Raw genomic sequence first — 27869 nt, forward strand, 5'->3', positions numbered from 1 at the left:
GCTATTATCCAAAATACATGCTGTAATTATACAGTATGAGCACTCACTTAAAGTGTTTGTAAGCCCAAGTGGGATCTAACCTCTGGCCCTGACATTATTATTGCTGCTATTACTCTCTGACTGAAGACGAGATAAATCAAATGGTTCTGAAGTCCTACTCATTTTCTCTGCAGACGTCTCAGCAGAAGAAACTCTCAATACCAAAAATGAAATCATCAGCAGAGAAATCATTTAATAGGAAGGCAACACAAACATGAAGTCTTACAGCAGTCAGACAGACGAAATATATTTTCACTGGTTTATTAATGTTTTCACTCATCATATTTAGTGATCTCATTTACACTTGTGTCATGTATCCTGGAAGGATTGGATAGTTATCCTTTATCAAATAATCGGGTAGAAATGCAGCACGTAACTTAGAGATATAACTCTATCCTTCAAACACTGATTTGGGTTGAGGTTAAAGGTAAGGACAGTGGTATCAGTTTTGATCACTGATTGCCAATTTCCGGAGCCAGTATATGATTGAAAGCCACACAGGAAAGTCCATGAACTTGTCATCGCATGTGTGAATAGACTCATAATGCCTTTTAACATTCATTTCCTTGAGCGCCAAATTCGGCAGTAGCCAAATTTATAAGTAGTGTGGTCTTTTGTAGGCTGCTGAAAGTGAAAGTATTGAAATGACCTGCGGGTGATTAATAAAATAAAACCATGCATTTCATGTCACGTACAGAGGCCACACAGAATGTTTCTTACGCCCATGGATCTCACTTTGAGAAACTAAAGCCTCAGGAGTCTGAAATCTAGTTTTATAACCACCTTTCAGTTGGTTTGAGACACAGTCCCTCTGAGAGAGTCTGATCGGGCCAGTCTCTTCCAGCTGTCATTATGATTATTAGTGGAATATTTGGGTCCATGTAAATGCAGCCACTGTTCACAAGAAGCTTATGAATCCATAGCCGAAAAAGAGAAAAGAAAGAAAATCAAGTAGTAATCAGTGAATTCTGGTTCTTGTCACAACATTTAATGACGCTATTCATAGTAACCCAATGATGTCTATATTAGAAGAATGTGAGTTAATCAGTGATCCTTATAAAGAGTTGTTTCTGTGGATCTATCATCTCTCGCTCTGTTCCTCAATTGACTGTAACCTAAAATGTCACTGCTCGTCTCTTCCACAAGGTCTCTGATCTCCAGGAAAGAATCAGTGACAATGTCAGTAGAACAAGCCTCTATTCATATTTGTCACATGCCACTGTACTCCAAGATTTGATCAATTATGTACTAAATCTATTCATTAATGCTTTGTTGGCGCAGAGCGCTAAGCAGTGACTGGGATCAAATATTTCAAAGGAACTGTGAAAACAACTCACATGCCCTTAGGAGCATAAATATTAATCCTTGACTTGTTTATTTCTTGTTCTGAAATATTCATAGTTGTTTTTGCCACTTTCGCGAAAGTGGAACAAACTTCCCAGTGAAGCAATAACCCAGTCATACCCTAGCCAGGCGCTCTCTGAACATCTTGCTTCCTTCATTTCCAATTTTGTTTGATGAACATCTGTCATTGGGCCTCTACTTTCTCTGTAGTCCTCGACTCGTCCCAAACAGGCCACTTCCTCATAACTCAGTCTCCTGCTCGTGCTGTCGATCAAACTCGCATCATGACCTTTTAATTGAGCTGCTGCTGTGCCACTGTAGGACTTCACATTATCACATTACATCATTGCATTTAACGTTGATTGTACCGCATTTTTGTTTCTCATCTGTTTTTGGAATAACTTCTCCTCTCAGCTATTTTTTTCTCAAGGGCTCTAAAGTTGTAAAAAGGCGATTTTTTAATCACTTGACCCACATAGAATTATGTTTTTCAGTGGCACACTGTTCTAATGGATACAGCTCAAGTAATGAGCGCACAAATGTTAAAATAAGGAGACTTTCTGACTGCTTATATTTTGTCTGAAAACCCTTGGAGCTGTTGCAAGTACAGTGTAAAACCTACAGGCTTAAAAATGAGCATTTTTTCAGACATCATCTTACTTATTTAAATAGAGAATGATTGTGTCCTCATTCTGTCTGAATGACTGAGATGAAGAAATAATGACTTCTTTTTTGCAACTTTGAAATCTCCACAAAAATGCTCGGGCATGCACACAACAAACGGCAAAGACTCAAAGGATCCAGCTGCAGTGAAAATGGGTCATTGGCTGCATTAGGGGCTTTTTAAAACACAAGAAGTTCCTTCTGAGACAGGAAATCAAGCCATCACCCTCAGTGCGTCACATTCACTGTTTAAATTCCTCATTGTTTTCCCTTCAATGTAAAAATGAGCTGGCACACCAAACGTGTTTGGCAGAAAAACAAATCTAAGATTTTTCACAGTGTCACTTAAGTACCACTTCAAAGACTGCAGAGGTGTTTTAATCTGCAAAGACACAGGAGTTAAAAGAAGGAAAAAAAAAACCCCAGCTCACACTCAGCTCATACATTTCCTCATTTATACCAAAAGTCTGAGTTGCTGGAGGTGAAGTGTGGTGGCAACGTCTAAATGAGAGGTTTCTAAATGAAGCAGAGCTGTAATTAGCACTAATAGCTCGTCAGCTGCGACGCCTCAAGGGGAAAGACATCCAGACTGAGCAGCAGAAAGCAGTCGGCTTTAGTCAGAACAAATTTCTAATGATTCGGTAGGGGCCCAAAGAGGACGGGTTATTCATTACATCTAAATGCTATTTAGATGATCAAAAGATGTGTGTGAGCGATTGATCAGAGGTTGTTTTGGTTGTCTTAAGACTTGAGGATACACACACACCACGCCACACCAGTCCTGTTTTACTCCTAATGTGAAGCTGATTATGCGGTGTGTATGCTAATGAGAGCAGCTAATGACAAAATGTGGCACCAGTCAAGGGCAGAGAGTTAAAAGTGAAGCCCTGCACACCACTTGTAGTGTCACATATCTGTTGCTCTAACGTGTTCGAGGCCATAAACTGTGGCTTTAAGGCATCTTCGTACAGTGATACTAAAATCTCAGCGAGAGGTCACTAAAAGATTTAAAGTCACCATAATTAGGCATCAGAAAGCTGCACACTGCATGACTCTGTTTACCATAAATATGCTCTGTGACCCGCTGATGCCAGAGGAAAATAAACGATAACAGAATCAGTCTTCGGAGAGTTGTAAGACTTAGTTGCTTACTGTTTTGATTTGATTCTCGAGCTTAGATTTGTAACTTAGTGCAAGTCAATCTACAGAAACTAAGCAATAAGCAAACAATCTTTTAAACTGCTATCTTGTCTGCCACTAGGCACGAAATATACCAGGAAAATTAAGGCTGACAGGCCATCCAGTCACACAGGCACCATTTCCCTCTGCTTTCACGTCTCCATTATTGACTAAATTAATTAAAAAACATTTTTCCTGTGTTGTTGGTCGCTATTGTTAGAAAAACACAAAGCCAATCAGTTGTCTTTGTGACAGCAGCACCAACTACTATACCAGTTGGGAATAAAATGTGTTTGTTGGTTTCTTGTATTTTAATGTTAGCATTTGCTGCTTTTTGTATTTTTACTTTCTTTTCTCCCAGAAAGACGGAGTTTGTTGGGTGTGATAGATGGTCATAGACACTATGGAGGATGGAGAATTAAAATAAATAGTTTTCCAAGTTGGAAAATGTGCTTGTTTGCTTTATTTCCAAGAGTCAGATCAGAGGATTGATACCTCGGACATACCTCAAAATTAGCACCAGCCACTAGCCTAATGCTGCAAATGGCTGGTAGAGTTGCTTCACTCGCCAGAAAAAAATGATTGTAATCTATTGAGCAGCTGGTAAAATGTGAACAGTCAGTATCCATTTGGCCAGTGGACAAAAAAGTTAATTGGCTCTGATGTCACTCTGTACCCTAAATATAACACTTGCAGCAATCAGACAATTAGCTTAGCTTAGCATAAAGACTGGAGGCAGGGGGAAACAGCAGGACTGCCTCAGTGCTTGCTGCAGATAAAATAATGTGCCTACCAGCAGCTTCAGAGCTCACTGTATATCTATCTTATTAACAGTTTCTTGGCCTGGACCAGTGACTTCCTGGACTTTTGGGCTGAGTAAATCTTTAATGTCCCCATTACAAGTATAGAATGTTTCCTCTTGTTGGCTTGCATCGAAGCAGAGAAAAGCTTCTCCAACCTGTTCAATTTCATAACCACACCTCCACTTCTTATCCTTTCTAGCCTGTGCACACCAAGAGACCTGCCGCTGACCGTCCAGTCTTGCGTTATGCCCAAAGACTGCCAGGTGACCGACTGGGCCGAGTGGGGCCCCTGCTCCAAAACCTGCGTGGACCCCGAGTCTCCCCGAGGCAATCGCACTCGGATGAGACAGGTGCTCCAGTTTCCCGTGGGCGAGGGGGCGGAGTGCCCGCTGCTGGAGGAGTCAGAGTCGTGTGAACCTGCGGGTGAAGGCGTGCCACCCTGCGCCACGTGAGTTCTTCCTGTTGATGGGGGAGGGAGGCAGGAAGCACAGCAGGTGCTTTTTGAATTTGAGTGGAAGCTTAGACGTGTCTTTTGTCGCGTAGCACTCGACAGGTGCTCATGTTTCACACGGATAAGATTGTTAAGTTGTGATAGTACCCTCCCCCTTTGTTAGAGCATTGTGAAGACCTTGCTACAGTACGAAACACACCACAGGGATTCATTCTGTACTCCAGTAAAGCTCAGGCAAAATCGAAGTATTTGCTTTTCAACCTAGCTGAGGCTGCACAAGCTTCCTGTTGACTTCCCTTTACTCATATCACCAAGCTAATTTGCCTCCTGGGTGGGCCACGGGTGTGTGTGTGTGTGTGCGTGCGTGTATGTGCGTGCATGTGCGTCTGTGCTTGTGTGTTGGAGATAGCATATGGAGACAGATCCATATAAGTGCTTGGGCCAGTGCCAGGTACAAAGTAGAGACAAATGGAGGGAGACTGCAAGGATATTTAAGACCCACACACACACACACACACACACACACACACACACACTCACACAAAGATTCGAAACATCGGCTCACAGATGGCCTTCTTTGCCTCAGCTTTATCCTGTAACATCCTTGCAATCTATTCCCAGAATACATATCCATACTCTCATCTCGGAGAGGGTTTGATTTTCTGTCAGACTGGCCCAAAATACTTTTTTAAAGAAATCATCTCAGACCAAAATGTTTCCTTTCACAATTTTTTATTGTCGACCGGCACTTCTTACTGTGCCACCACATTATGAGATTACTACCTGCTGTGATGACAATCCTCTAGATCGTGACTATTAAGTATTCATCATCATTTTCCAAAACTCTGATGTCACTTGTGTGACTTTGAACAGTGGTTTCAAAGACACGTGTTATTCTGTCGGGTAAATAATGGTTTAACTGGTTAAACAACGGTGAAGCAGCTGAATTAAGTGGTCCAGTGAATTGTCCACATCACTGAAAGTGCTCTCATGCTGTCACTTCTCAGAAAAACAGGATGACTAAACTGGTTGTAACTATGCAACACGTCTCTGCGTCTAAAGTTAGATCTGCAGGATTGTCAATGTGCTGTACTTTGACACTACATCACACCTACACAGAACTATATCTCCTTCGTACATCTGTCCCCTCTCCTCCATGTCCTCTTTCTCTGTAGTTACACCTGGAGAACCACAGAGTGGAGCGACTGCCGGGTTGACCCATTGCTGAGCCAACAGGACCGTCGACGTAGCAACCTGACAGGGCTTTGCGGGGGCGGCCTGCAGACGAGGGAAGTTTACTGCGTCCAGGCCAACGCTGAGCTCCTGAAGTACCTCAACGACCTCAGAGAAAAAGACAAAGGTAAAATGAAAACAAACATTAATGCCATGAGGATGTTCCTATTAACTACCTGCATTTACTGACTCAACCTACCCTGCATAGTTGAGTTTAAACCTGATATTATCACACTGAAATTAGATGTATAGAGATTTAAAGTATAGCACATAGTATCAGCATTAGATACGATGTCCTTGTCAATGTTATTATACAGTCTGACCTCATGTTAACTTGCACAAATGACCCCAGTGAGTTCCAAGCAGTAAGCTTTACGCAGTTTAAATCTGGGAAAGAGGGAGCACTGATATGCGTGCCTGTTATATTTTTGGGACTCAACCTCAGACTGATCTATAAAAGTTCTTTCCGTTATTTTCCTCCTCACACCTCTCCTCAACACATTCTGTATCTCAGCGCATTCATTAATGTGAGAAGCTCAGCCTTTTTCCTCAAGGTAAAACGTGTTGAACTTGTGAGGACGCATCTTCACCTCCATTCGCGCCCTCCAGAGCAAATTTGCATCTGTTTGTGCCCACTCGCATCTTTGCATTGACTTAATATGCAATCACACTGCCTATAAGATGTGCCTTGTGTTCAGTCTAGACAGACTTAGAGAGGGAAATAATCTGCACCATATGGACCCTTAGCGCAGTGTTGAAGTCCCTGAAAACTTGGCTCCGAGTCTTTGGTATTTCTCGATATCGCTCATAAGAAGCAAGTTTTCAGGGCCGTGCTGAATATATTTTAACATAAATATACATTATGTTGAAACTTATGGTTCTGTTAGTGTTAGGAAAAATATCATGTTTTGGCTTAAAATACCTGGTTTTGTCGGCACAAACATGGCTGGAAACATCCCGACATCTCATCAAATATTCCGTTTTGTCACTACAAACACAGCAAAATATCCTGTTGTTTCACCAAATGCAGACTCGAACAACAATCACTGGTATGGTAGCCATTTCCACTGTCTTCTTTGATTTTGATATTATTAGTTAACTCAGAAAATTGCTTTCGGTCCATCACACATTTTAGTTGTACTGATCTCAGGAGGCTGTCAACCAATCTTCCTTCGTTACTGACACCAAAGCCAACGCTGCAGTTGCATATATCAAATCTTACAGCAGCACGCAGCATAGCCCGAGACAAATCAGTTGAACTCTCTAGTGTAACTCAAATAAATTTGATCAAGCACTATTACATGACAACTTACATCCTCCAACCCTCCACACAGTATATGAGAACTGCAGTCCCCTGGTGGATGTGTAGCAGATAATTACATATCAAATGCTTTCAGCAGATAAAAGCCTACATGTTGACTCAGTTCATGTCCAAATATACAGTGATGTACAATATTGCATATGCATTAATAGTTACTGTAGTATGTTTTTAAATCTTCTGTTTTTCAAATATCCCTCTGTGGCCACATTGTCAGCTTCAGTCTTCCTGTTGGAACATTTAACCAGACTCTTACCCCCCGCCATGTTTTCCTTTTAAACTAAATCAGGAGTAATTTAGAACAGGGATTTGTCTGCTCGTGTGACCTGCTGAGACTGTCATTGGTCACAAGTGCAAAGGCCTCCATTTCTGACACTTGTCAAGCCAGCTTAGAGTCAAAGCTGCCCTCTTAAAGAGGGCGTTAAAGACATTAGTTGAGGCTAAGCTTATGGAGACCAACCGTGCTGATTGCGTGAGAGACAGAGTGGCAAAGTCTAAGAGGTGGTGAGATGCCCACTCTTTACTTGTGCCAAATGTGAAGAGCTGTTCCTCTCACGCACATTCAGTGCTTGGGGTGCACTTTATCCATGCTGCCGGGCTTTAGCGTAAGTTGTGGATATGTGGAGATAAGCTGCAGGTTATATCCTGATAAGTGGTCTGAATTGTTGTTGAGTTTGCATTCAGTCTGACATTGTGTACAAGTTTGTCATTTCCTCTTCAGGAGAAGAGTGTATTTTACTCCAACCAATCACTAGTAATAATTTGACAAAATATAGTCACAATGTTCTTAACAGTAAATCAAATAAATGACATAAAATGATAATGAAAACAAATAAAATAATTTACCATCAGAAAGCCATTAGTCGAAAATTTCTAAAAAAAAACATACAGTAGCCTAGCCAATATTTGACTTGTTTAGACTGAACAGTATCAGAGTAAATTCAGGGAAGATATCTGGCCTGACACTTAATAAATGATGTTGATTAAAGATTTAAACTTGAAATTACATTTCAAAAAACAACACAATGTGTCTCAAAGTATAAAACTTTATGCTAATGAAGTTAAACTCAATGAACAAATGCATTAGGTTTGAATAATGAGATAATTCCCACTTAATCGTAACTAATGATTTCTAAACACATTTTAGACATTAGAGATACCTAGATGTACAAAGTACTGTCAGTAAGTTTAATATATCACGTGACACCCTTGAAACAACTGATTAGGTGGTGCTGCATATGTTTAATAGCGACTAGTTAACCAAGCACTAAGTTATAGTTATCGCACAACACAAGCTTGTAATTACTAGAAACTTAAGAAGGAACATGCACTACATTTATTTAGTAGCTGATGCAGGCCTGATGTTTAGCTTTGATGAGCTGCCTTTGAGCTAACTCACTGTTGTGTTACAGGAATACATTTTGTTTTTAACATTTCTTGAAGGGTTCTCATATTGATCTAAATTTATCTTATGTGATGTTGAATAAATTCCTGATAGATGACTTGTGAAGGAAGAGCTGGCAGAGCACTTTCTATGCCCAGACATTGTTTCTCAGAGTTTGAATTGATCGGTGGCCCTTTGGCTCTCTGTGTATCAGCCCTAATTAAAGAATAATGAGTCTGGGAACCGAGTTCAACATCAATAGACACAGAATGTTGTATATATATGAAGTGATGTTTTATGTAGACCTTGTGAGTTTGTATTTCCTCTGTCTATCTGTCTGTCTGTCTCCTTCATCTCGCCTCCAGTTAAATTGCTATAGGGCGAGTGAGATCACAGAGTACTGGAACAAGCATACACACTGAGGCGCCTATAACCTCTGTTACGATACAGTTAAAGGTTCATATATCAAACATGTTGATAGTGGTGCTGCTAGGGCTGCCTCTGCAAAAATGTGCGTGCCTTGTGTGTTTGCAAGAAGACACACACACGCACACACATGCACAAAGTTCTTATCTTCTTGGCGCAGGATTTCTCTTCCCTCCATTGGGGGGTAATCTTCCAGCATACCACTGAGACAGAGAGGTAGACAGTGGTTCAGTGAAGTTTCCTGCAACCAGCGCTCTCCTTCCCTCCTCTCTCATGCATAAATATCACCATGCAAAAGGGCGGAAGATCCCCTCAGGCCAAGATCTGGAATCAGCTTACAACCTCCTAAATCTTAACCTTAATCTTTATGGGGGAGTAGTTCCCATATGACCCCAGATCAGTATCGCAGCCTAAGTAATGTCATCCGGCACTTCCACATCTAAGGCTGTGTATCTTTGGGTCTGCTCAGCTGGAGCATATAGATGCCTAAAGCACTTCTCCAAGCCTTATGGGAGTTGACATTTTGGTCACATTTCCAACTATTTAAGATTTGAGACTGACTCAAAAGTCCTTTAAAAAGAGTAATGACACTGAGTGTATCTGGGGAGGCTTATTAGAAATGTTCAAGTTCATCCTGTCATTGCAGGTTAGAACAGTGTCTTTTAGAGCTCAGGTTGCACCAAAATCACTTTCCAGATGACAGAAGATATTAAAGGAATAGTTCAACACTTATAGCATAGCATAAAGACTGCAAGCAAGGGGAAACAGCTAGCCTTATTTACGCAGTGTGTGTTGTTTGTTTAATCAGTACGTGAACAGAAATGTAAAATCAACAATTTGTGATTTAAGTGCAGGTTACTAATCAAGCTTTTTCTTGACCCAGCAAAGGTTATTTATCCAGGTAGTGCTTCTATGTAGCGTCTTCAGTAACAGTCTGGGTTGCCAGATGGGTTTTAGTTTTACAGTAGCACCGGCATATGGCAACCTCGCTATGACAACAAGAGTTTGAGATCATACATACAGTCATTACTCTTGGCGCTTGTTTGCCAAGACATACAGTAGTTTAAGCTAATAACTCCCTCGAAACTACATAGTGCACCTTTAAGGTCCCATGCTATGCTTATTTTCTGGTTCATGCTATTATCACATGTTTCCATGCCCTAATGTTCAAAAAACTAATTAATTTAGACATACTTTTCATTGCTGCAGCACCTCTATTCACCCTCTGTCTGAACGCACCATCTTGTTGCCTGTTTCTTTAAGGCCTCTCTTTTTCTCTCCTGAAAAGCTCAGTCTGCTCTGATTGGTCAGCTCTCACAGAGCAGGCCCATCACGGCCATGCTGGAGGTGTGGCTGAGGACGGCGACTGTGTAATGGTGTCATCACAACCTTACAGAACTTCTGACGGCCTGTTTGAAGGCACAGTTTCTGAATACTGGCTGTGTGTGTTTCTCTGGGGATGCTTTTATAGTACTCATACTGCACCCAGTCTGACTGGGATGTAAACTGTTTGGGGTCTAAAGTATGTGATGGGCCGCCTATCCCCCCCTCCTTCCTTCTGCTATCTGCATACGCTGTTTTCAAAACCCCATTGCTACATGAACGAACAACAACAACCTCCAAGCTATTAACCTGCACACTGAAACTAGCAAGTTACTCTAACATTAACATGTTCGCTAACGGCTCGAACATAAACAAGCTAGCAGCTGTCACATTTTCTTTTGCAGAGATTTAGCCATTTTAATGCCAGGGCTCACCTCCCTGCATGCAAACCATGTTTCCCCCGACACTATTTTTGCAGGACACCGTTGCTGCATCCAGGGTTAACTCCCCCGAGACTATTGTGATTGGTTGAGAAACATGAAGTGTTTTGCCCCCATACTTAATTTATGCTGCCAGACCTTTATCCAGCACTTTAGGGGTGCAGTGCTGTAGAGATAGGTATGGCTTTCCGATCCTATACCTGCAGCTAGACCTGCTTTATAATCAAAAAAGACACGAGAATCTTACTTTCTACAATATTGGACCTTTAGTTAGTCAGCTTTACAGCTGCCGGGAGGTCTATTTTGAAAAGAGCAAGGCTAGCTGTTTCCCCTGCTCCCAATTTTTATGCTAATCTAGGCTTTAGACATCCTGACTCCAGCTCTGTACTTGACACATAGACATGAGAGTGATATTGATCTTTTCATCCCAATCTTGGAAAGACGGCAAATGAGCATAAAAATGTTGACCTACTCCATTAAATACCTGGAAAGCCTATAAAGACAAATTTACAATGTGGACTGACACGGACATTCAGCTGAGTTAATTAGCTGCCATGAAAAGCACCAAGTTAAATTACGGCCGATACATCTGTCGCTCTGAAGTTAAAAAGACCTGATCGCATGACATGGTCACCAAAAGTGCATGTGGCCTTTGATCATAAACTGTGGCTCAAAATAAATGATGCACAAAGAAAACTTCCACTATTGCTCAGACTAAAGATAATAAAAGACAGATTTAATCATGTTCTTAAAGCAGTTTATTGTAAACAAGCCCGGGAATGTGAGGCCCAGCTCTCTGGGGCCTCTCCTGCTGTTGCATTAGTCTCTGCCTGTCTCTTGTGCTTCCTGTTACTCTCTGTGTTTGTTTGATAGTGCCTCCGTCTCCCCAGTGTGTGCGCGTAGCTAATAGCGCTATCTCCCCTGTAATTGCAGCGGGTCAGACCCAAAGACAGCAGAAGCCTAGTGTCCCCCCTCTCCTCTCCATCACCTTCCAGATTACAGGTAGGTCTTTTTAGTCACACTGATAACGAAGCCCCAGCCTCTCCCTCTGCTTTACGCCTCCCAGGTCTCCTTTTTTTTGATAACTATTCCTCTTTCTCTCCTCCCCACGTTCTCAATGTCAGTCTCCTTTCCTCCATCCTTGTTTCCTCTCCTCTCCTCTCCTCTCCTCTCCTCTCCTCCTCATTTTCGTACGTGTTTCCTCTCTTCCCCTTCTGTATCCTGACCTGTATCATTCGGACAGCGGATATCGAGAGGAAAGATGAGAATAGGAGAGGTCCTATTCTCATCTTTCCTCTCGATATCCGCTGTCCTCATCTTCTCTATTTATGTGTCTTGTCCTTTCCTCTTTTCTTTCCTCTCAGCTCTAACATTTCATATACTCATATGCTCTCTTCATTCCTCCTCTCTTCTCTCTTCTGCACTTGTTCTTTCTTCTCATCCCCTCTCCTCTCCTGTCCTCTTGTTTCCTCTCCTTTTGCTCTCTTCCCATCTCCTCTGTCTTTATTTCTTGTCCTTTCCTCTCCTCGTTCCTTGTTCCCCCTCCTCCCTTCTGTTAGTTTCCTCTCTTTTCCTGTTTCCGTCGTTGATTCCACTCTTAATTTTTCTTCTGCTCCGCTCTACTCCTCCTTTCCTCGATCCTTGTTACCTCTCCTCATTCCTCCTCTCCTGTCTTGTCCTCTTCTGACCTCTCCTATCCTTCCCTAATTTCTCCTTTCCTTTCCTTTCCTTTCCTTTCCTTTCTTCTCTTATCTTTTCCTCTTCCTCTCTCCTTGTTTCCTCGCCTCTTTTTAACATAACAGTGGATCGCAAAGGGAAAAAACATCTAATAATTACAATATTGATTTCAACAACACTTCGAATGTCCCCCTCACTACTGTAATACTTTAATGTATATTTATGATGATGTTAAATGTACACAACACAAAGCTTCTCTTTATGCAGGATGTTTCGGGATTGTTGCCAAATCCTACAAAGGGACAAGTAGTATTACAACAAAGTTCTGTATTCTCCCATAAAAAACCCGGGCAGACGAGCTGCTGCTTTGAAGGGACTGTGAGAAAAAACTTTGTTCCTCCACAAACAGAATATGGAAATTGAGATGTGAGACATTTTCCACCACTGCAGACAGTAAGCCACACTCGCATGAGGGATTTTTCCCTCCGTTGTCAGTTGAGCACAATAGAAAAATGAACTCACTGGAGAGCACACTATAAAATGGACTAATAGAGAAGAAGGATATAGAGAGAGGGGTTTTTTCTCTCTCTCTCTCTTCAATACTCTGTGTTGGTCCTCAATTTTGTATCCCCAAGAGGATTGATGTTAAAAGATTGAAGGAAGTGTAGTTCCCCAATAAGACGTGGATTAACAGTGGCTCAGCAAACTCAGTATTCGACTTTCAGTGTATTTGTAGGAGGAATTAAGCATTTTGCATTTCAAAAGCCGAACTTGCCTTCCCCTGTACAGTTCCAAGGGAATTATGATTCGGCTCCCCTGACTATGAGAGACTTTAAGCTCTCAGATGTCTTGTAGGAACAGTTTGAATACAGGCAATGAAGTGCCTCAGGTTGAACATGTGAAGAGATCTTTTAATCTGAATAACTAAATATCTGATGTATTTGAAATGTATCACTCAGCACTTAAAAAGTTGAGATCAATCCGTCCTCATGCTCGTAGAGAAAAGTCTTCTACGTTTTTCAAACTTTCATGCCATAATTGAAGTCTTAAGACTGAGGTGGATTTTCTTTTGCTGGAGGAATAACTTTGTAATATACCAAACACACACAACAAAAGATGCTAATTCAATATTCAATATTTTCCATCAAATTAAAATGAAGCAAAGTCTGCCTACATTAACAGGTGTCCAGTGAGCCCTGCAGTGTCATGAGTTGATTACAGGAGATGAAAACAACACCAAACTCTCTAGAGAAGTCATATTGATTTGAGGAAATTGTGCTTGATATTAAAATGTCTATTACAAGATCAATTTCATAAGAATATTTTTTCAGTGTTAAATTATTCTTGTGGTTGATATCTTCTTCTGAAATGCACCTCTTGAAATGACTCTTAGCATAAAATGAAATGAAAAGACTATAAATTATAGTCTTAGTGAAGATATCAAGTTTCAGCTCCCATTAAGTCTGTCTCACTAAAATATAATGTCTCTATATTTTATGCCGTTTTAAAGGTTATTCATTAGCATTTGATCTGCATTTGAGAATTAAACTGGATCCATATACACAGCTCTTCGTGATTGCTCTGTATGTGAGAGAAGGAAAAAGGTTTAGCGGTGTCAGTCAAACTGTGGAGCTCCAGGCAGGGGGTTGAATCAGTCTGCTGAAGGAGCAGAACTCACTTTTATTACCAAGGAAGCATCAAGGTGGTGCCCTGTTGACCCACTGGTTTAAAGAAATAAGCCAACATTTTGGGAATCAGAGATGAGACCATGATTTAAACCACTTCCATATCACTCTGTTTAATATGTAGCTACAACCAGATAGCTTAGCACAAAGACAGGAAGAAAGGGGAAACAGCTAGCCTCGCTCTGTCCAAAGGTCAAATAATCCTGCAATAAAACCAACCAAAATTTAGTTTGGACTCTTTGGTTTTTGTATGGATTAAACACACTAGATATGATGGGTCAATTTGTGAGCTTTAAAGGTGCTGGTAGCTATGCTATGCTAGCTGTTTCATCCTGTTTTCAGTCTTTATGCTAAGATGAGCTAAGATAACCAGCTGCTGGCATGTAGCTTAATTTCTCACCTACAGATACGTGAGTTGTATCAATCTTCTCATCTAACTTTCAGCAAATAAATGCATTCACAAAATGTCAAATTAGTCATGTTAGGCCCATACCACATAACAGCCACTTTAATTAATATTATAAACACTCTTGCGACCTTATTTTGTATAAAAATGTCCCCAAAGCTAAGTTATGGCCCTTTAAGTTCGGATGGATTTTTGATTGGCTGTCAATCTCCTCCATCTAGTATCGAATAAAAAATCAAAAAGGTTAAAAAAAAAAGACATGAATCCACAGCTCTTGAAGATACAGCAGCACCACTTTAAAATGACACTTATGCATACATACAGTCTGTGCATGCATAAATGCATGAACGCCACACATCAAGTTTATTTATCGTGGCACGGTTCAGCAGACATGTAGAAATGTTTTCTGCACAGTTGTCACAGAGCTGTGCCTTGCATGGCGATAGCATCTCTGCTTTTTATTTCGACAAAGTTCCTCAGTGTGAGTTCAGACAGGCATGGACTTACCCGTCGTATCATGAAAAAGGCTCTCTAAAGCCAATATGGCACGGCGAGGGGAAGTAGATGCCAAATTACACCTCATGGAATAAACATGAGCCAGGACATTACTGTTCCCTTACACCTTGACTGTTGTATTGTTGCATCCTCTCTCCTGTCTCCGTTGAGAGTCGGTGGGCCAAGCTCCACAGCGTTTTATGTTTCTAGCAAGGCACTGCATGAGATAATCATAGCTAATTTATCATTCTGACATGCTAACAGGGAGGCGATAAACAAAACAAAGGCATAATAGTGTCTACTTCACAGGCATGTTTTGTTTTTTCGCTGTGCTTCTCATCTGCTCTCTAAAGGGACTGTACTGCCAGGAATAAAAGTAAATGAGCATTATTGTATCCCTTGTTCCTGTTGATTGTAATGCTGGTTCAATAAAAAAAAAGACCCACATAAAGACAAACCAGAATAGGATCAAAGAAAAGCAGCTTCATTCTAAATGTGTCTTATTTGTGCTCCCTTTCTTGTTCATCGGCACAGCCTCCCGCCCAGTGGAAAACAAGCTGTGCGAGGGTCCGATCCCCAACCGGTCCCAGCTGTGCCAAATCCCTTGTCCCATCGACTGCGAGGTGTCACCGTGGGGGGCCTGGGGGCCGTGCACCTTCGAGAACTGTGACGACCAGGCTGGAAAGAAAGGTACGAAGATATGGTTTGATGGTTTAATGGTGCTTTAAGCATTAGAATCATTTATTTATTTAATGTTTATTTGAACGGGGGAAAGTATGAAGCATTAACTGATGCTACACATCTCAGCATCTATAGCCTTCCCTAGATGAGCCTTTAAGATACAGGAAGCATAAAACTCAACAACAAATACACAAGAGACAATACAAACAAAAATTTAACAATGAACACATAGAAGATAAAACAGACAGAACAAAACAAGACACAAACTGTAAAACAAAACAATGGAACAAGAAGCATCAGATCATTCATGAAAACATGAACTGATCCCTCTAAAGAAATTGTTTAATTTTAAAATGATCCCAGTCGGGATCCATTTTGAGTACAGCAGGTAACAGATTCCACATATTGATCCCGAACTGGAAAAGCTATTGGTTCAAATGGAGGATTTACATAAATTCACCTTACAATCCCGTTAGATTGAGCCAAAAACTCTGAGTGGAAACACAAAGCCATTGAACTCCTGACGAGCGTGAATATTTTCTATACTTTCCTACTTTTAGAAATTCATTCGTTATTGTGGTTATATTGTTGGTAAAAGATGATAATGGCCAGTATCTCAGCCCAATTAAAATGCTTAATTAATTTCCAAATACCACCATCATCCACCAACTCTCTTTTTTTCTTTTGCTCTATTAAACATAATAAAAATGTTGAAAGTATTTTTTTCATCATCTGATATGAATACTGACAGTTTTACTCTGTGAGAAACAACGATGACCTTTCTTCGTTCCTTCTTATTGTTTCCAGTAATTTTACCGATGTATTCAAATGAATGAAAATAATATATTATAACGCATAAACTTTAATTACCTTCATCTGGATGCTCTGCGCTATAGTAACCCAAAAACTATGGTTAAGCATATTTATTTTTACAGTGTAGTAAATGCTGCCTATGCTCTATCTGACACTGTTATGTTTTTTTATAAAACAATAAGATTGAGATATTGTATAAACATTATTGTTGAGTCTGTAAGCGATCATTAGTCTGTGATATTCATTATAGTTTTCGTGTTGTTATCAATTTTATACTAGCTACTGTATGTATGGCCACATAGCTTCCGAGAATAACACTGAATAGTTAATGACTGAATGTCTCTGGTAGTAGGACATCTTGTTAAAAATACATAGGAAACATACCATTCTGTAGACGGTCCTGCAGCCGCATTGACAAGACATTTTCAGCACAAAATGTACCTTTTGTTGTATCAGTAGGTAGCAATTGTTCATTCAGTGCAGTCATAGTCTGAGTGGAGTAAAATGTTCATGCAAAATTAAACATAATTTAATGCGATGTATGTGAAAGAGCAATTAAGTGATCAACGTCAGTGTCACAGGCCAACTTCTGCCTGATTTGATTTATTGGTCATATGTGCATAATGACTGCTCATCTGTAACGTTACTGGAGGTAAAAACTCAGTTCGTACTGTAACAAGATGGGCGGAGTAGGACTTCTGATTGCCTCGAGTGCTCGGTCCATGTGGGGAAATCATCAAGGTTCTTTCCTCATTAGTATTAATGAGCTGTCTCATCAAGTCAGCCATCAAACCAAACCAAGCTAATCCAGAACATCTATCATCAATGCTTGAATAAGTACTCAAATGATTTGCTTAAGTAAAAATACACAGTTTCAAAATCCTTCATCACAACAAAAAATCCTCCATTCAGAAACTAAGTTCATCCCAAAATCAAAAACACATATTTTTCCTCTAACCTCGAGTGATAATAGCTATTAAGACTGTTTTGGTGTGAGTTGCTAAATTTTGGAGCTATCGGTCGCAGGGATCTCTGCCTCCTCTCGAATATAATGGGACTAGATAGCACTCGGCCTGTGGTGCTTGAAGTGTCAGATAAATACATTTGAAAAACTCAACAGCAGAAATCATGACCCGGTTACTCAAGATAATACGGCCGCCAACCGTATCAAGTGTGCATCCACTCGTAATTTATCCAGTGGTTCCCAATTTAGGAGTCGGGCTCCTATAAAGAGTCACAGGATAAAACAGAGGGGTCATGAGAAAATGAATGGGAGAGCAATGAAGGAAAACAAAGATCTACTATGCAGATGTTTGTTTCACTTTTCTCTCTTTTTGATTTTGTTGTGAAACAGTGTATAATTTGACATCTGTGAGGAGTTATTTAAATGAAACCACCAAAGAAGTGTAGAGGTGAAATCTGTCTTTGTTGGAGCTGCTGTCATAGACATCTGTGACAGCGGGCCCCAACTTGACACTGTTTTCAAGTCTTAATAGTTGGAAACCATCCGAACCATCTAATGTCTGCGTGTTGGACAAAGGCAACTGGACTTGCTTGAGGATCTTGCTTGATGACTGAGGTTCTTTAATTTAATCCTCAACAATTAGTTTTGAGCGTATCACAATGATTTATATGTAAATTCCTACAAAATCCAAATCTTAGACTCTTAATCTGAAAAGTAAGCTGTCAGTGTAGTGAAGTAAAATGTACAACACTCCCCTCTGATATGTAGTGGAGTATGAATGTAAGGCAGAATAAGATGCATGACACACGTTAACACTTGAGTCTAAATATAGAACAGTTTCAGGGTTTGTCACTGCGGTGACTGTTGTCATACTCTGTTGCTATGATGCAGGTTTTAAACTGAGAAGACGACGGATCACCAACGAGCCAACAGGAGGACCTGGAAACTGCCCGCACCTGGTGGAGGCGGTGCCGTGTGACGAGCCCAGTTGTTACGACTGGCAACTGGTCGGCCTGGATGAGTGTATTCCTGATGATGAGAAGCCTTGTGGCCCCGGCACTCGGCTGGCACAGGTCCAGTGTGTCAACAGCAACGGTGAGAGGGGGAGTTCAGTCACACTGTTTTAATAGATAAGAGGATTTCACTGAATTTGAAATAAAATTCGGACTTTCTACTTTCTCATCCAGTGAGTTCTGCTTTTGACCCATCTCCGTTCCCTTTGAAGAAGTGCAGGTCCCACATTGTGTGGCAAATCCCATATTTTTCAAGGTCACCTCGCCACTGACCCTCCACCTCCCGCTGTACAGCCTTGTACGTGAGGAGATTTCCATGACTGCACTCCTGGTTGCCATTCATCAACTTTGTGAGGAGTTCTCTGCCTCCACTCCTCCTTCCTCTCTCCTCCTGTCTCTCCCCCTGTTAAACCTCTCCTACTTTAACGCTCGCTTGATTCAGCGTCGCCTCCTCTCTCACGCTGTCTCTCTCATTACTGTCTTCCTCTCAGCACGCACAATTAAACCTTACTCACACTAAATCAAATCAATCCTCCATGGCCCTGAGTCTTGGAGTATCTTGTGCCCTTTGCTGCTCCTGATTTTTACTGCTACTCTTTATTACTGTAAATCTTTAATACAAGGGGCGATGGTGCAGACATGCTTTCCAGACTCTCTATTGCCTTCAGGTTGTGGACAAGTGCCAGGCAAAATAAGGTACAACACAGTATCGATTTTTATTCAGCTGCTTTTTTCCAGCGCGGTGTGGATTACATACCGTTTATATTTATTCAGCATGTAAAGTTAGAAAGTGCTGCGGCTCTTGGAATCTAATTCTGTTCCAAATGTACTCAGTAAATCTTCATTTTACGATCCCGCGCGGTGACTTTGTTCATGTTTTTGCCTTTAATGCACTTGATTTGTCCTTCTAACGTCTCCCACAAATCACACTTCTTGCATTAACCGCAGGTATTCAGTGAAGTTGGTCCGTTGGAGGGCGGTGGCCTGTAGTGCTGGAGTTAACAGAGACTCTGCACTGTTCTTTCTCCCCTGACTTCAGTTGATTGATCCCCACCCCACCACACACACACCTTCACTCCCTCATCTGATGAAAATTGATTTGTTCTGTTTGGGTTTTCACTCCGCTTTTCGCCTCAGAGATTTTTCACTGCAATGTCAGCTGTATATTTTCTCCAAGTGTGTCCCAGTCATAAAAGAAAAGGCCACACAGCCGGGCCCCAGACAACAGGCGAAGGTCGATACAAACGTTATTGAAACTGGCTATTGATATTCCCCTTGCTGACTGCCTGCCCACTTAGGCAGAGAGCTGTGTCTTCTCTGCACACTGAGCATGGAGGTTTTCCTCTCATAGTGGGTGTTCTGTTCATTCATGTTTTTCTCTGTGTGAGCCTGAAAAAACTGCCGGGGTCCCTTGTCACTTCTTATTTGCGTGCCTTCTCAGTTCAGTCATGACTGGTTCACTGCATATCTGTCAAAGTGACATCTTAATGCAAAGTCAGGCCCAGTCTGACTTTTGAAGCTCGAGCAATTTTCCTCTGCTTGAAATTTCAATTCAACCATTAAAAGCTTTACATTTTCCTGGATGTATGCATGGTTTACAGGAGAAAATATTCTCTGCATGGTTCATGGCAGCACTTTAAGCAACGCAGATGAGTATGTGGGTTAATATAATCCACTTATGGCCGATGCAGGGAGCTCATTAATAAAACATCGACGACGGTGTAAAAATGTTGGAGTCCCATGTGAGTTTGCTTTTGCCATGTTCAGTGCCACTTTAGTATGGAGATGGGCCGAGTCAAGAGTGCACCAATATGAATATTATACCGATAATCCATAAAACGGGGTCAGAATCAGCCGTCATATCAATATGGAAAACACGAACGAAACATGTTGAATTATTTCTGTGGTGAATCACAGAAAACAAGAAACATTGGACCAACTCCAAACATCAGATGTGTCAGTACCCAGAATGCTTTTTGCTATTTCTAGCGTTTCGTTTTTGATTTTGCAGGATCATTGGTGTAGTCTCTGATTTAACATTATCTGCAAATAAGGTTGAGTTTGGATTTAAAGGTGCACAAAGCAATTTATCAGCCTGAAGAGGCCAAGAGACAGCAGGAAATAACTGTCTGACTTTGTAATTTATTCAGTAACATTAATATTGTCCATAAATCTTTCAGTGAGCTGTCCGTCAACTCCACCTCCATCCTCATGAAATTAATCATGTTTGCAAACCTGGTTTGGTTCAAGATTGCTTGATATCAAACATAAAAGATGAATCACTGCTTCACTTAATCAACCTTTTCTGGAATGTCTACTCTCTCAACGTTGTTTAGTAAATAGTTTGTATTGTGCTTTTATTGTTTCCTTGAAATTTCCACCTCATGTCGCAGATTTCTTTACCAGCCACATAGCTCGGTTTAAAGGATGCCAAGTCGAATCTCGTGCCAAGTTGGAATATATCCTTCCTAAGTCGTCCTAGGGACAACGGGCAGCTTAAGAAAACAAGCACGCCTCTACAATTTGAATTGAGCTGTGTGCTTGACATTGCGCCATCAATTAAGACACACAGCTGTTCATTTTCCCAGCTGCTCCAACAGTCTCTTGACTGAAGTGTAGTTTGAGGGTGATAATCTATTTCTTTCAATTAATCTTTAAGCCTTCCAGTTTATTCTCATTACCCAAGTTTCCACCTTGTCTGTCCTCAATAGGCAAGTAAAAGCAACAGGTTTCACTCAGCAATGCGTGAGGCAATTTTTTTTGCGGTCTTCCTGGAGTTATGTGTTCGGCATGTATTCCCCAGTTGATAGATACTTTTATGAATGTACTAAGGAGCATAAAACGTGTACACAAGTAAATTGGACTGTAGCCCGGTGATACAAACATGGTGATTAAGGGGTAATTACAGAGGTCACACTAATGAGGATATCTTCTTATTCATTTTTAAATAAAAAAAAAAAGAAGGTAGTGTTGGGCTAATTTTTTACATCATGGGGAGATATAATTGGCTAATATCAGTGCAGTACTTTTACTATCACAAGAGAATTCCTTGGACCAAATATCAATTTTTTATTATTTTTATGTGATTCAATCAAACTTCCTCTAAAATGACTGTAATCTATCGCCTGGAGGCACAGATGGCAGTTTCTGAGGAACAAACTTGGCCCATAAATACATATGAAGTTTTGACTATAATTACACTGAAACAAATGCAAAACCACCTGTTTTAGCTTTCAACATGAAACTCATATTTTGGACTATATTACTGGAAATAAACTGAAAGTGCTGGACGCATATGGAATTTAAACATTTGATGAACCATAAACCAATGGACGTAAATGCAAATCACATCTTTATTTTGACTTTTTAGGGCCAGAAAACCAAAATCAAGTCCAGGAATTATTCCCTGAAAACACAGATGTTAGTTTCTACCTGATAATCTTGAATCGTGGGTGGAAAATATATATTCTCCCATTCCTCCGCATATAATCAGCATATAGTTTTGGTCATTTCCAATGCTGATTAGCCAAAACTTTATTTTATTTTGATTGTATTACATTGACATCCCAATTAGCATTAAACAGGACTTTTGATACTTCACTATATCCCTTCATTACATTATTTACTTTTTAAGATTATAAGATAGTATTACCCGTTTTTACAAAAGAATATTACTCCAATATTATTCCTATGTACAAATATCTGCATATGAATTCTGAACCTGTAGGCAATGGATGAGATACGTTTTTTTTTTTGTAGTCCAAGTAGTATTGACCAATCACATTTGAGCAGTATATTTTACGTTAAAATGCAGCTTCATGCTGTCCTTCCTGTCTTCCTCTTAAAATTTGATGGTTTTTATTTTCTGTCACTGCGTTCTTCAGGAGAAGAGGTGGACAGAAATCTCTGCTCGTCCTCACCGGCTCTGGAGCCAGTGCCCTGCGAGGTGCCTTGCTCGAGGGACTGCGTGCTCAGCGATTGGACCTCCTGGTCTACTTGTTCTCAGACCTGCTCAAGCAAAACCATCGAGGGAAAGCAGATGAGGACACGCTCAATTCTGGCTTACAACGCCGGGGAAGGTGAGTCTCCACCTGTCGACAGTGCGACAGTCTCCTGCACCATCTTGTATGGAAATATATGTAGATTAGGCCTGGATATTGGCTTAGTCATGGCCTTTCAAGTCGTCCTTTGCTGTCACTCACTGAATGTCTGGATTTCACACTTGTCTGCATGTGCATTTGTCCTTATCTCAAACAGTCTGCTTATCTGTCCTGGTGATTATTTCTGTTGGTCCGTCTCCTCGCCTGACACTCACTTTTTATCTGTTTCTATGATCATTTCTCTGCATATGCTTGTTCTCCCTGGTTTAAATCTCTGTGTGCGTCCACTTGTCTGTCTGTCTGTCTTAATTTTTGTCATGTCTCCAAACATTTTCCTTCTGTCTTATCTGGCTGTGTGTGTGTGTGTGTCTGTGTGTGTGTGTTTCCTCACAGTCACTGCAATGGTTGTGGCGTGGATCACAGTGATGGAGGGTAACATTTGTAATTACAGTCTGCTTGTAGCTGTTTTAAACCTCTAGCCGTGTGTTTTCACAGTCAAATTAAAATTGTTAGCTTGTTTTGACTCGTAAAAACTGCACTATCAACACAGCTTTAGGGTAACTTATAATTGATTTAGAATTTATTCAGTCAGTTGTAATGCAGTCAGGCCTTGTTGGTGGCCATGTGTGAAATAGCTTGATTATGTTAGCTGTTGTTCTGTTGTTCTGCTGTAGTGTTAGTTTGTGTACTGCATATCTCACCTGTCACATTAACACATGTAATGTCTGTATTCATCGAAGGTCTTTCACGGGTCCCAAAGTTTCCAGAACTTTTTGGTAAATCTTTGTCTTTAGATTGTAGATATAGTAGCTGTACTTGTCGTAGCTTTAGAGTGATCTAGAATCACAAAGGAAATCATATCAAACTATAGTCTGCTACCTGTTCAGACACACTTTTTTTATGAACACACACACTGAAGAACAATACCTGAAAGACACTTTGTATCTCCATCACAGGTTTCCCCCTGCAGAGTAGATTATCTGATTAGATTTTGAGCTCCTTGGCAGATTTCACAGCTCCTGTGTTGCATATTAATGAAGAAAAAGAAAATGTTGAAACTAGAGGAGCCACTCAAAGCTTTTTTTAACATACAGGGTTAATGTAAATCAGCAACCACCAATATGTTGGCATAGAATTACATTCAAATTAAAACATTAATAAACCTAATTAATGATCTATTCAGCTAACTGCTTACGTTTAATTCCATGGTGATTATTGTGGGACCAGTAATCAGCCAAGTGCCTCTTACTGTTTGACAGCCATCAGTTGGATGATATTCAAGATGAATGCTAAGTGCCACTTGCTCCGGCTCTTTGTGAATGAGCCATCAAACTGTAATCTATCCTGCAAACATGAACACATTCAAATGTCTCACATGCTGGCCTTGTTTGTAACCCCATCATGTGGTCTGTGTTTCCTGTAAGCTGCTTCGCATTTCCCCCATTGTCTGACATGCAGCTTTTCTAGGTCATTGTTCAGGAACGGTTCGTGCTCATTTGGCACCGTGTCGTGCTCCTGGTGGGACTAGCATCACCATGTTGTTAGTCAGCTAAGCTGGCATGGCGCAGTGAGCAGAGAGGTAGTCATTCTCACTAGTCATTAGGTTGAGATTTGTCTGAGTTGGCAGTCTGTGATTCAGGCCCAACTGTGTGCACACCACCGCTCATTACGGAGCTGGCTCTGTGCCAACTCCAGCAGCAAAATACAGGTGTGGAGGACTCTCAGCCCCGCAATGCCTCTCAATCTTTACTGAAAGCTCCAAGTGTCGGCAGTTACTCCAAGCCGCAGAGGGCTCTCTCAGTACATCGACCCAGCAACTGAATGACTGACTGACTGACTCACAAGAGAAATGAGAGGCAGGCAGGCACAGAGAGTGGGGAATGGGAAAAACAATAGATGGAGGTTGTACACATCATAGAAGTGCTCTCAGAGTCTGACCTGTGCCTTGCAGTCATAAATAGTCCCTAGAAAACCAAAATGTCTGCATGAAAAGAGCTCTTATCTCTCCGTATGTGAACACACCAGTATGTCTGCAGTGTTTTAGTAGTACCAATACCAATAGTAACAATAAAATAAAACATGAATGCAAAGCACCTCTCTGTACCTCTGCTATGATGATTTGTTTCTCCTGGGAATTGTGGCAGTTAATTACTGTTCAGGTTTCCCCTTGAAGTCCAACTCAGTGGCACACAAAGTTAAATACTTTGTGTGGAAGCCAGACTGCTTCGCAAAATGTATTGCATAAACATTTATTAATGATAAAGTGTAGCACCTTCTAAACAGATACTTTATATCGGGAGAACAGATGTGTGTTTATAGGTGCATACTAGCTGTATTAGTAGTTGGCGTCTGAATAAATGAAGGTCGGAAGGATTGTGGAGAAAGTTATCTGTGTTCAGACTTGTGCTTTTCAGGAGCTAATATAGATTTCTATCCAGCATCCAGTTATCTCACTGGATAAACTATTAAAATGATGATGATGACGATGATGATGATGATGTGACATTTGTTGGGGTCAGTTTCAGAGTCGTTAGGGCCACTTGTGGGTCCTTGCGAGTACTGCATTATAATACTGGTGTGTCCCACATTTGACTTTTTTACACTTAATCCATGTCACAGAAGGTCTTTGGTGTGCAGGTGTTACTTTTTCATTAACGCTGTGTCTTGAAGGCCTTGCACCTGTGTGATGTGAGTAAAACTCTTCAACACGTTTTACCTTTATCAAAAAATAGGAGCTTCTGTGACTACTCTTGAGAATATCAAAATCACACATGTCCATCTCACAACGTTTTCAGCATTATCTTGAGTTAACATTTCTGGGTATTGGGGTGTCATATAAATGTTTGGCATTCCTGTAACCCCAAAGATATTTTGCAGTAGAGTAAGAGGATTGATGACACTACAAGTGAAATGGCAGTAAAGTGTGCACAAAAATCAGGGACGTTAAGCACTAAGCAGATACAATGACAATGATAAAAATAAGATATCACTATGAACATTTCTGAAATCTTTATCACAGTTAAACTCAAAATTGAGCAGTCTCAGATAAATTAACTGGAGCCTCAGTGTGTAGCCTCCGGGAAGCAAACTCACATCTCAAGGTTTTTAAATCTTGAAACTGGCTCATTTACAGTCTCTTCTCAAAGTTTTTATTTAAAAATATCCATCTCTTTCTGTTTAAGAATATCATTTTTTTAAAGGCTAAATTCTGGGCCATGTTTTTTTTGTAAAAATGTAAAAAAAAAAAAAAGTGACATTAAAAATGAGTGTTGGATGCTATCTATGTTTTAAAATCCTGGTGCGCTCTTGGAAACACAGCAATTATCATTCTTTTTTGCACTGTCAACGATAACATATAAAGTATAAAGGCTGGTGAAAGCTTTTCTTAAACAATAGGACTCCAGGACACCATTATTATAAAGGGGCTTTTATGTGTGTGAGTGGAGATTTCATTTAGTGCGTTCAGATGTTTATATGTGCTAGATTTAATGGAGCTCCCTCCTGAAGTGTGCGTCAAACTGAAGCTCCCAGTCTGAATAGCAGTTAACTGTATCAACGTCTGTGGTCTTAATTCATGATATGTCATTTCTGTATGTAATGTTCCACTATTGCCATTAATTACTGTACACCTTATACCTGTTCATCCTGTGTCAAACTTCTAATAATAATAATAATAATAATAAATAATCTTTAACTACAGAGCCCTACGTTACATCTACGCTACAAAGTGCTTCACAAAGGCAGCAAAATAAAACAGATAATTCATAAAATCTTCAGATTTTAAAAGAAAACAAGAAGACATTAAAAATATAACATTAAAAATATAACATTAAAACTCAAGTAAAATCAGGATAGACTCTTCAAACACAGAGAAAAGAAGAGACTTAAAGGAAATCACTGACTCAGTTGACCTGATTTCCTCAGGCAGATCTCTAACATATTCATATCTACTCCTTACTGTTCACTATACATTTGTACATACTCTGCACTTCACTGCTTTATACACTTCTGGTTGGATGCTAAATTTCCTTTCATCGTCTTAGGACCCATACCGTGTGTAATGACAGTGAAATAATCTAATATAAGCCAGGAAACACAAAGCTAAAATATTTTCTCATCATAAAGTTTGTATATAATACATATAATAAGCAAAAGCCTTGCAGCGTGATGGCAGAGACACCAGACTTTATGTTGTTCGAGTGGGTTTCCGAAATTTATAGAATTGGTCTGTTTGTGAATTAAATATATATGTGAGCTACTAAATCCAACACATCATCATTTAATCCATTGGAAAAACAAAAACAAAGAGAATTATGTTGTTTTCTTACACTATAAATGTTGATCTTCCTTTGTTTTGATCCCAGGTGGCACCCTGTGCCCAAACAGCAGCTCCCTCCAGGAGGTTCGTAACTGTAACGAACACGCATGTACAGTTTACCACTGGCAGACGGGGCCCTGGGGCCCTTGTACCGAAGACCCCTCAGCCTCGTCCCTCAACACCTCCATGAGTGTCCGTGGCGGCAGTGACGGTCAGGGTACCTGCTCCCTGGGAATGCAGACTCGCAAGGTCATCTGCGTCCGTGTCAACGTGGGACAGGTGCCACCCAAGAAGTAAGCTTTAGTTTCTTACTATTTTCTTTACTTTCTTACTTTCTACTTCTGCTTTTTCCGCAACACTTGTTCATGTTTGCAACATAATTTTAGTGGTATTGGTGTTTATAACTGTGAAATCAGCTCCTGGAGTCTTGTGTTGAAATAAAAATGGCCCACTTCTTGGAGCTACAATCCTCTGGCTTTGAGCAGCCGCTCTCAATCATGTGCTATCAACATCCAAGGGTAGGCACGTTTTCATTTCAAATAAACCTCTGCATCAGCTGATTTGACTGATTTGAACACGCTCGTCTAAAAAGAAGAAACCAATCAGTTAAATCTGGAGCTGCACTTCAAAGAATAGAGGACAGGGAGCGCTTTGGTTGTCTCTTGATGTATGAAATCATTTGTTAAAGAACCTCTTTTGTTTCGGGTAGTCGACTGATGAACACAGAGAAAGGTTAGAGTCATTCTTCAAGCAAAAATGTAAAAGCCTTTCTTACGTTGCCGAGTCAAACAGTGATCTGTTAGGATGAATAAGCGAATAGAGAAGGCATTAAGTCACTTTGTTTGTTTACTTGAAAGGACATCAGTGGTAAACCTTCCAGAGTAAGATTGAATGGTGCATGCAGATATGTGTGTGTGACATTGAAAGCAAGTGAGATTTTAAAAACTAAAGAAGAGTCAGGAGGTGAGAGACAGATGAGAGAAGAAGCAGCGATGGAAGCAAAGTGACAGCAGGCGAGTAAAGTGAGCCAGAGACTGAAACAAGGAGCTGGTTAAGTAAGCAGAGCAGAGTCTACGTGAAGTTAACTCCCAATTCATATCTCCCCTTCGCAGGC

General features: G+C 40.6%; 1 protein-coding gene across 5 annotated transcripts in view; it reads left to right on the forward strand.

The window, feature by feature from the left end:
* The window catches only part of thsd7ab (thrombospondin, type I, domain containing 7Ab), a 186512-nt gene that overhangs the window by 93086 nt on the left and 65557 nt on the right, over positions 1–27869 (forward strand). For 4 of the 5 annotated variants that reach the window (XR_014622946.1, XR_014622947.1, XM_084357197.1 and 1 more), the window contains exons 3-9: positions 4228–4476; positions 5655–5839; positions 11537–11605; positions 15401–15556; positions 18216–18419; positions 22222–22416; positions 26802–27048. Coding sequence is in view for 3 of the 5 variants with exons in the window: in XM_084357197.1 (XP_084213323.1) it covers positions 4228–4476; positions 5655–5839; positions 11537–11605; positions 15401–15556; positions 18216–18419; positions 22222–22416; positions 26802–27048 (1305 nt within the window). In the remaining 2 variants the exon portion in view is untranslated. The remainder of the gene's footprint in view (positions 1–4227; positions 4477–5654; positions 5840–11536; positions 11606–15400; positions 15557–18215; positions 18420–22221; positions 22417–26801; positions 27049–27869) is intronic. The other variant, XM_084357199.1, reaches the window with a different exon arrangement.

This window comes from Pagrus pagrus (genome assembly GCF_965226575.1).
Source record: "Pagrus pagrus genome assembly, chromosome: 7".
In the NCBI taxonomy this organism is placed as follows: Eukaryota; Metazoa; Chordata; class Actinopteri; order Spariformes; family Sparidae; genus Pagrus; species Pagrus pagrus.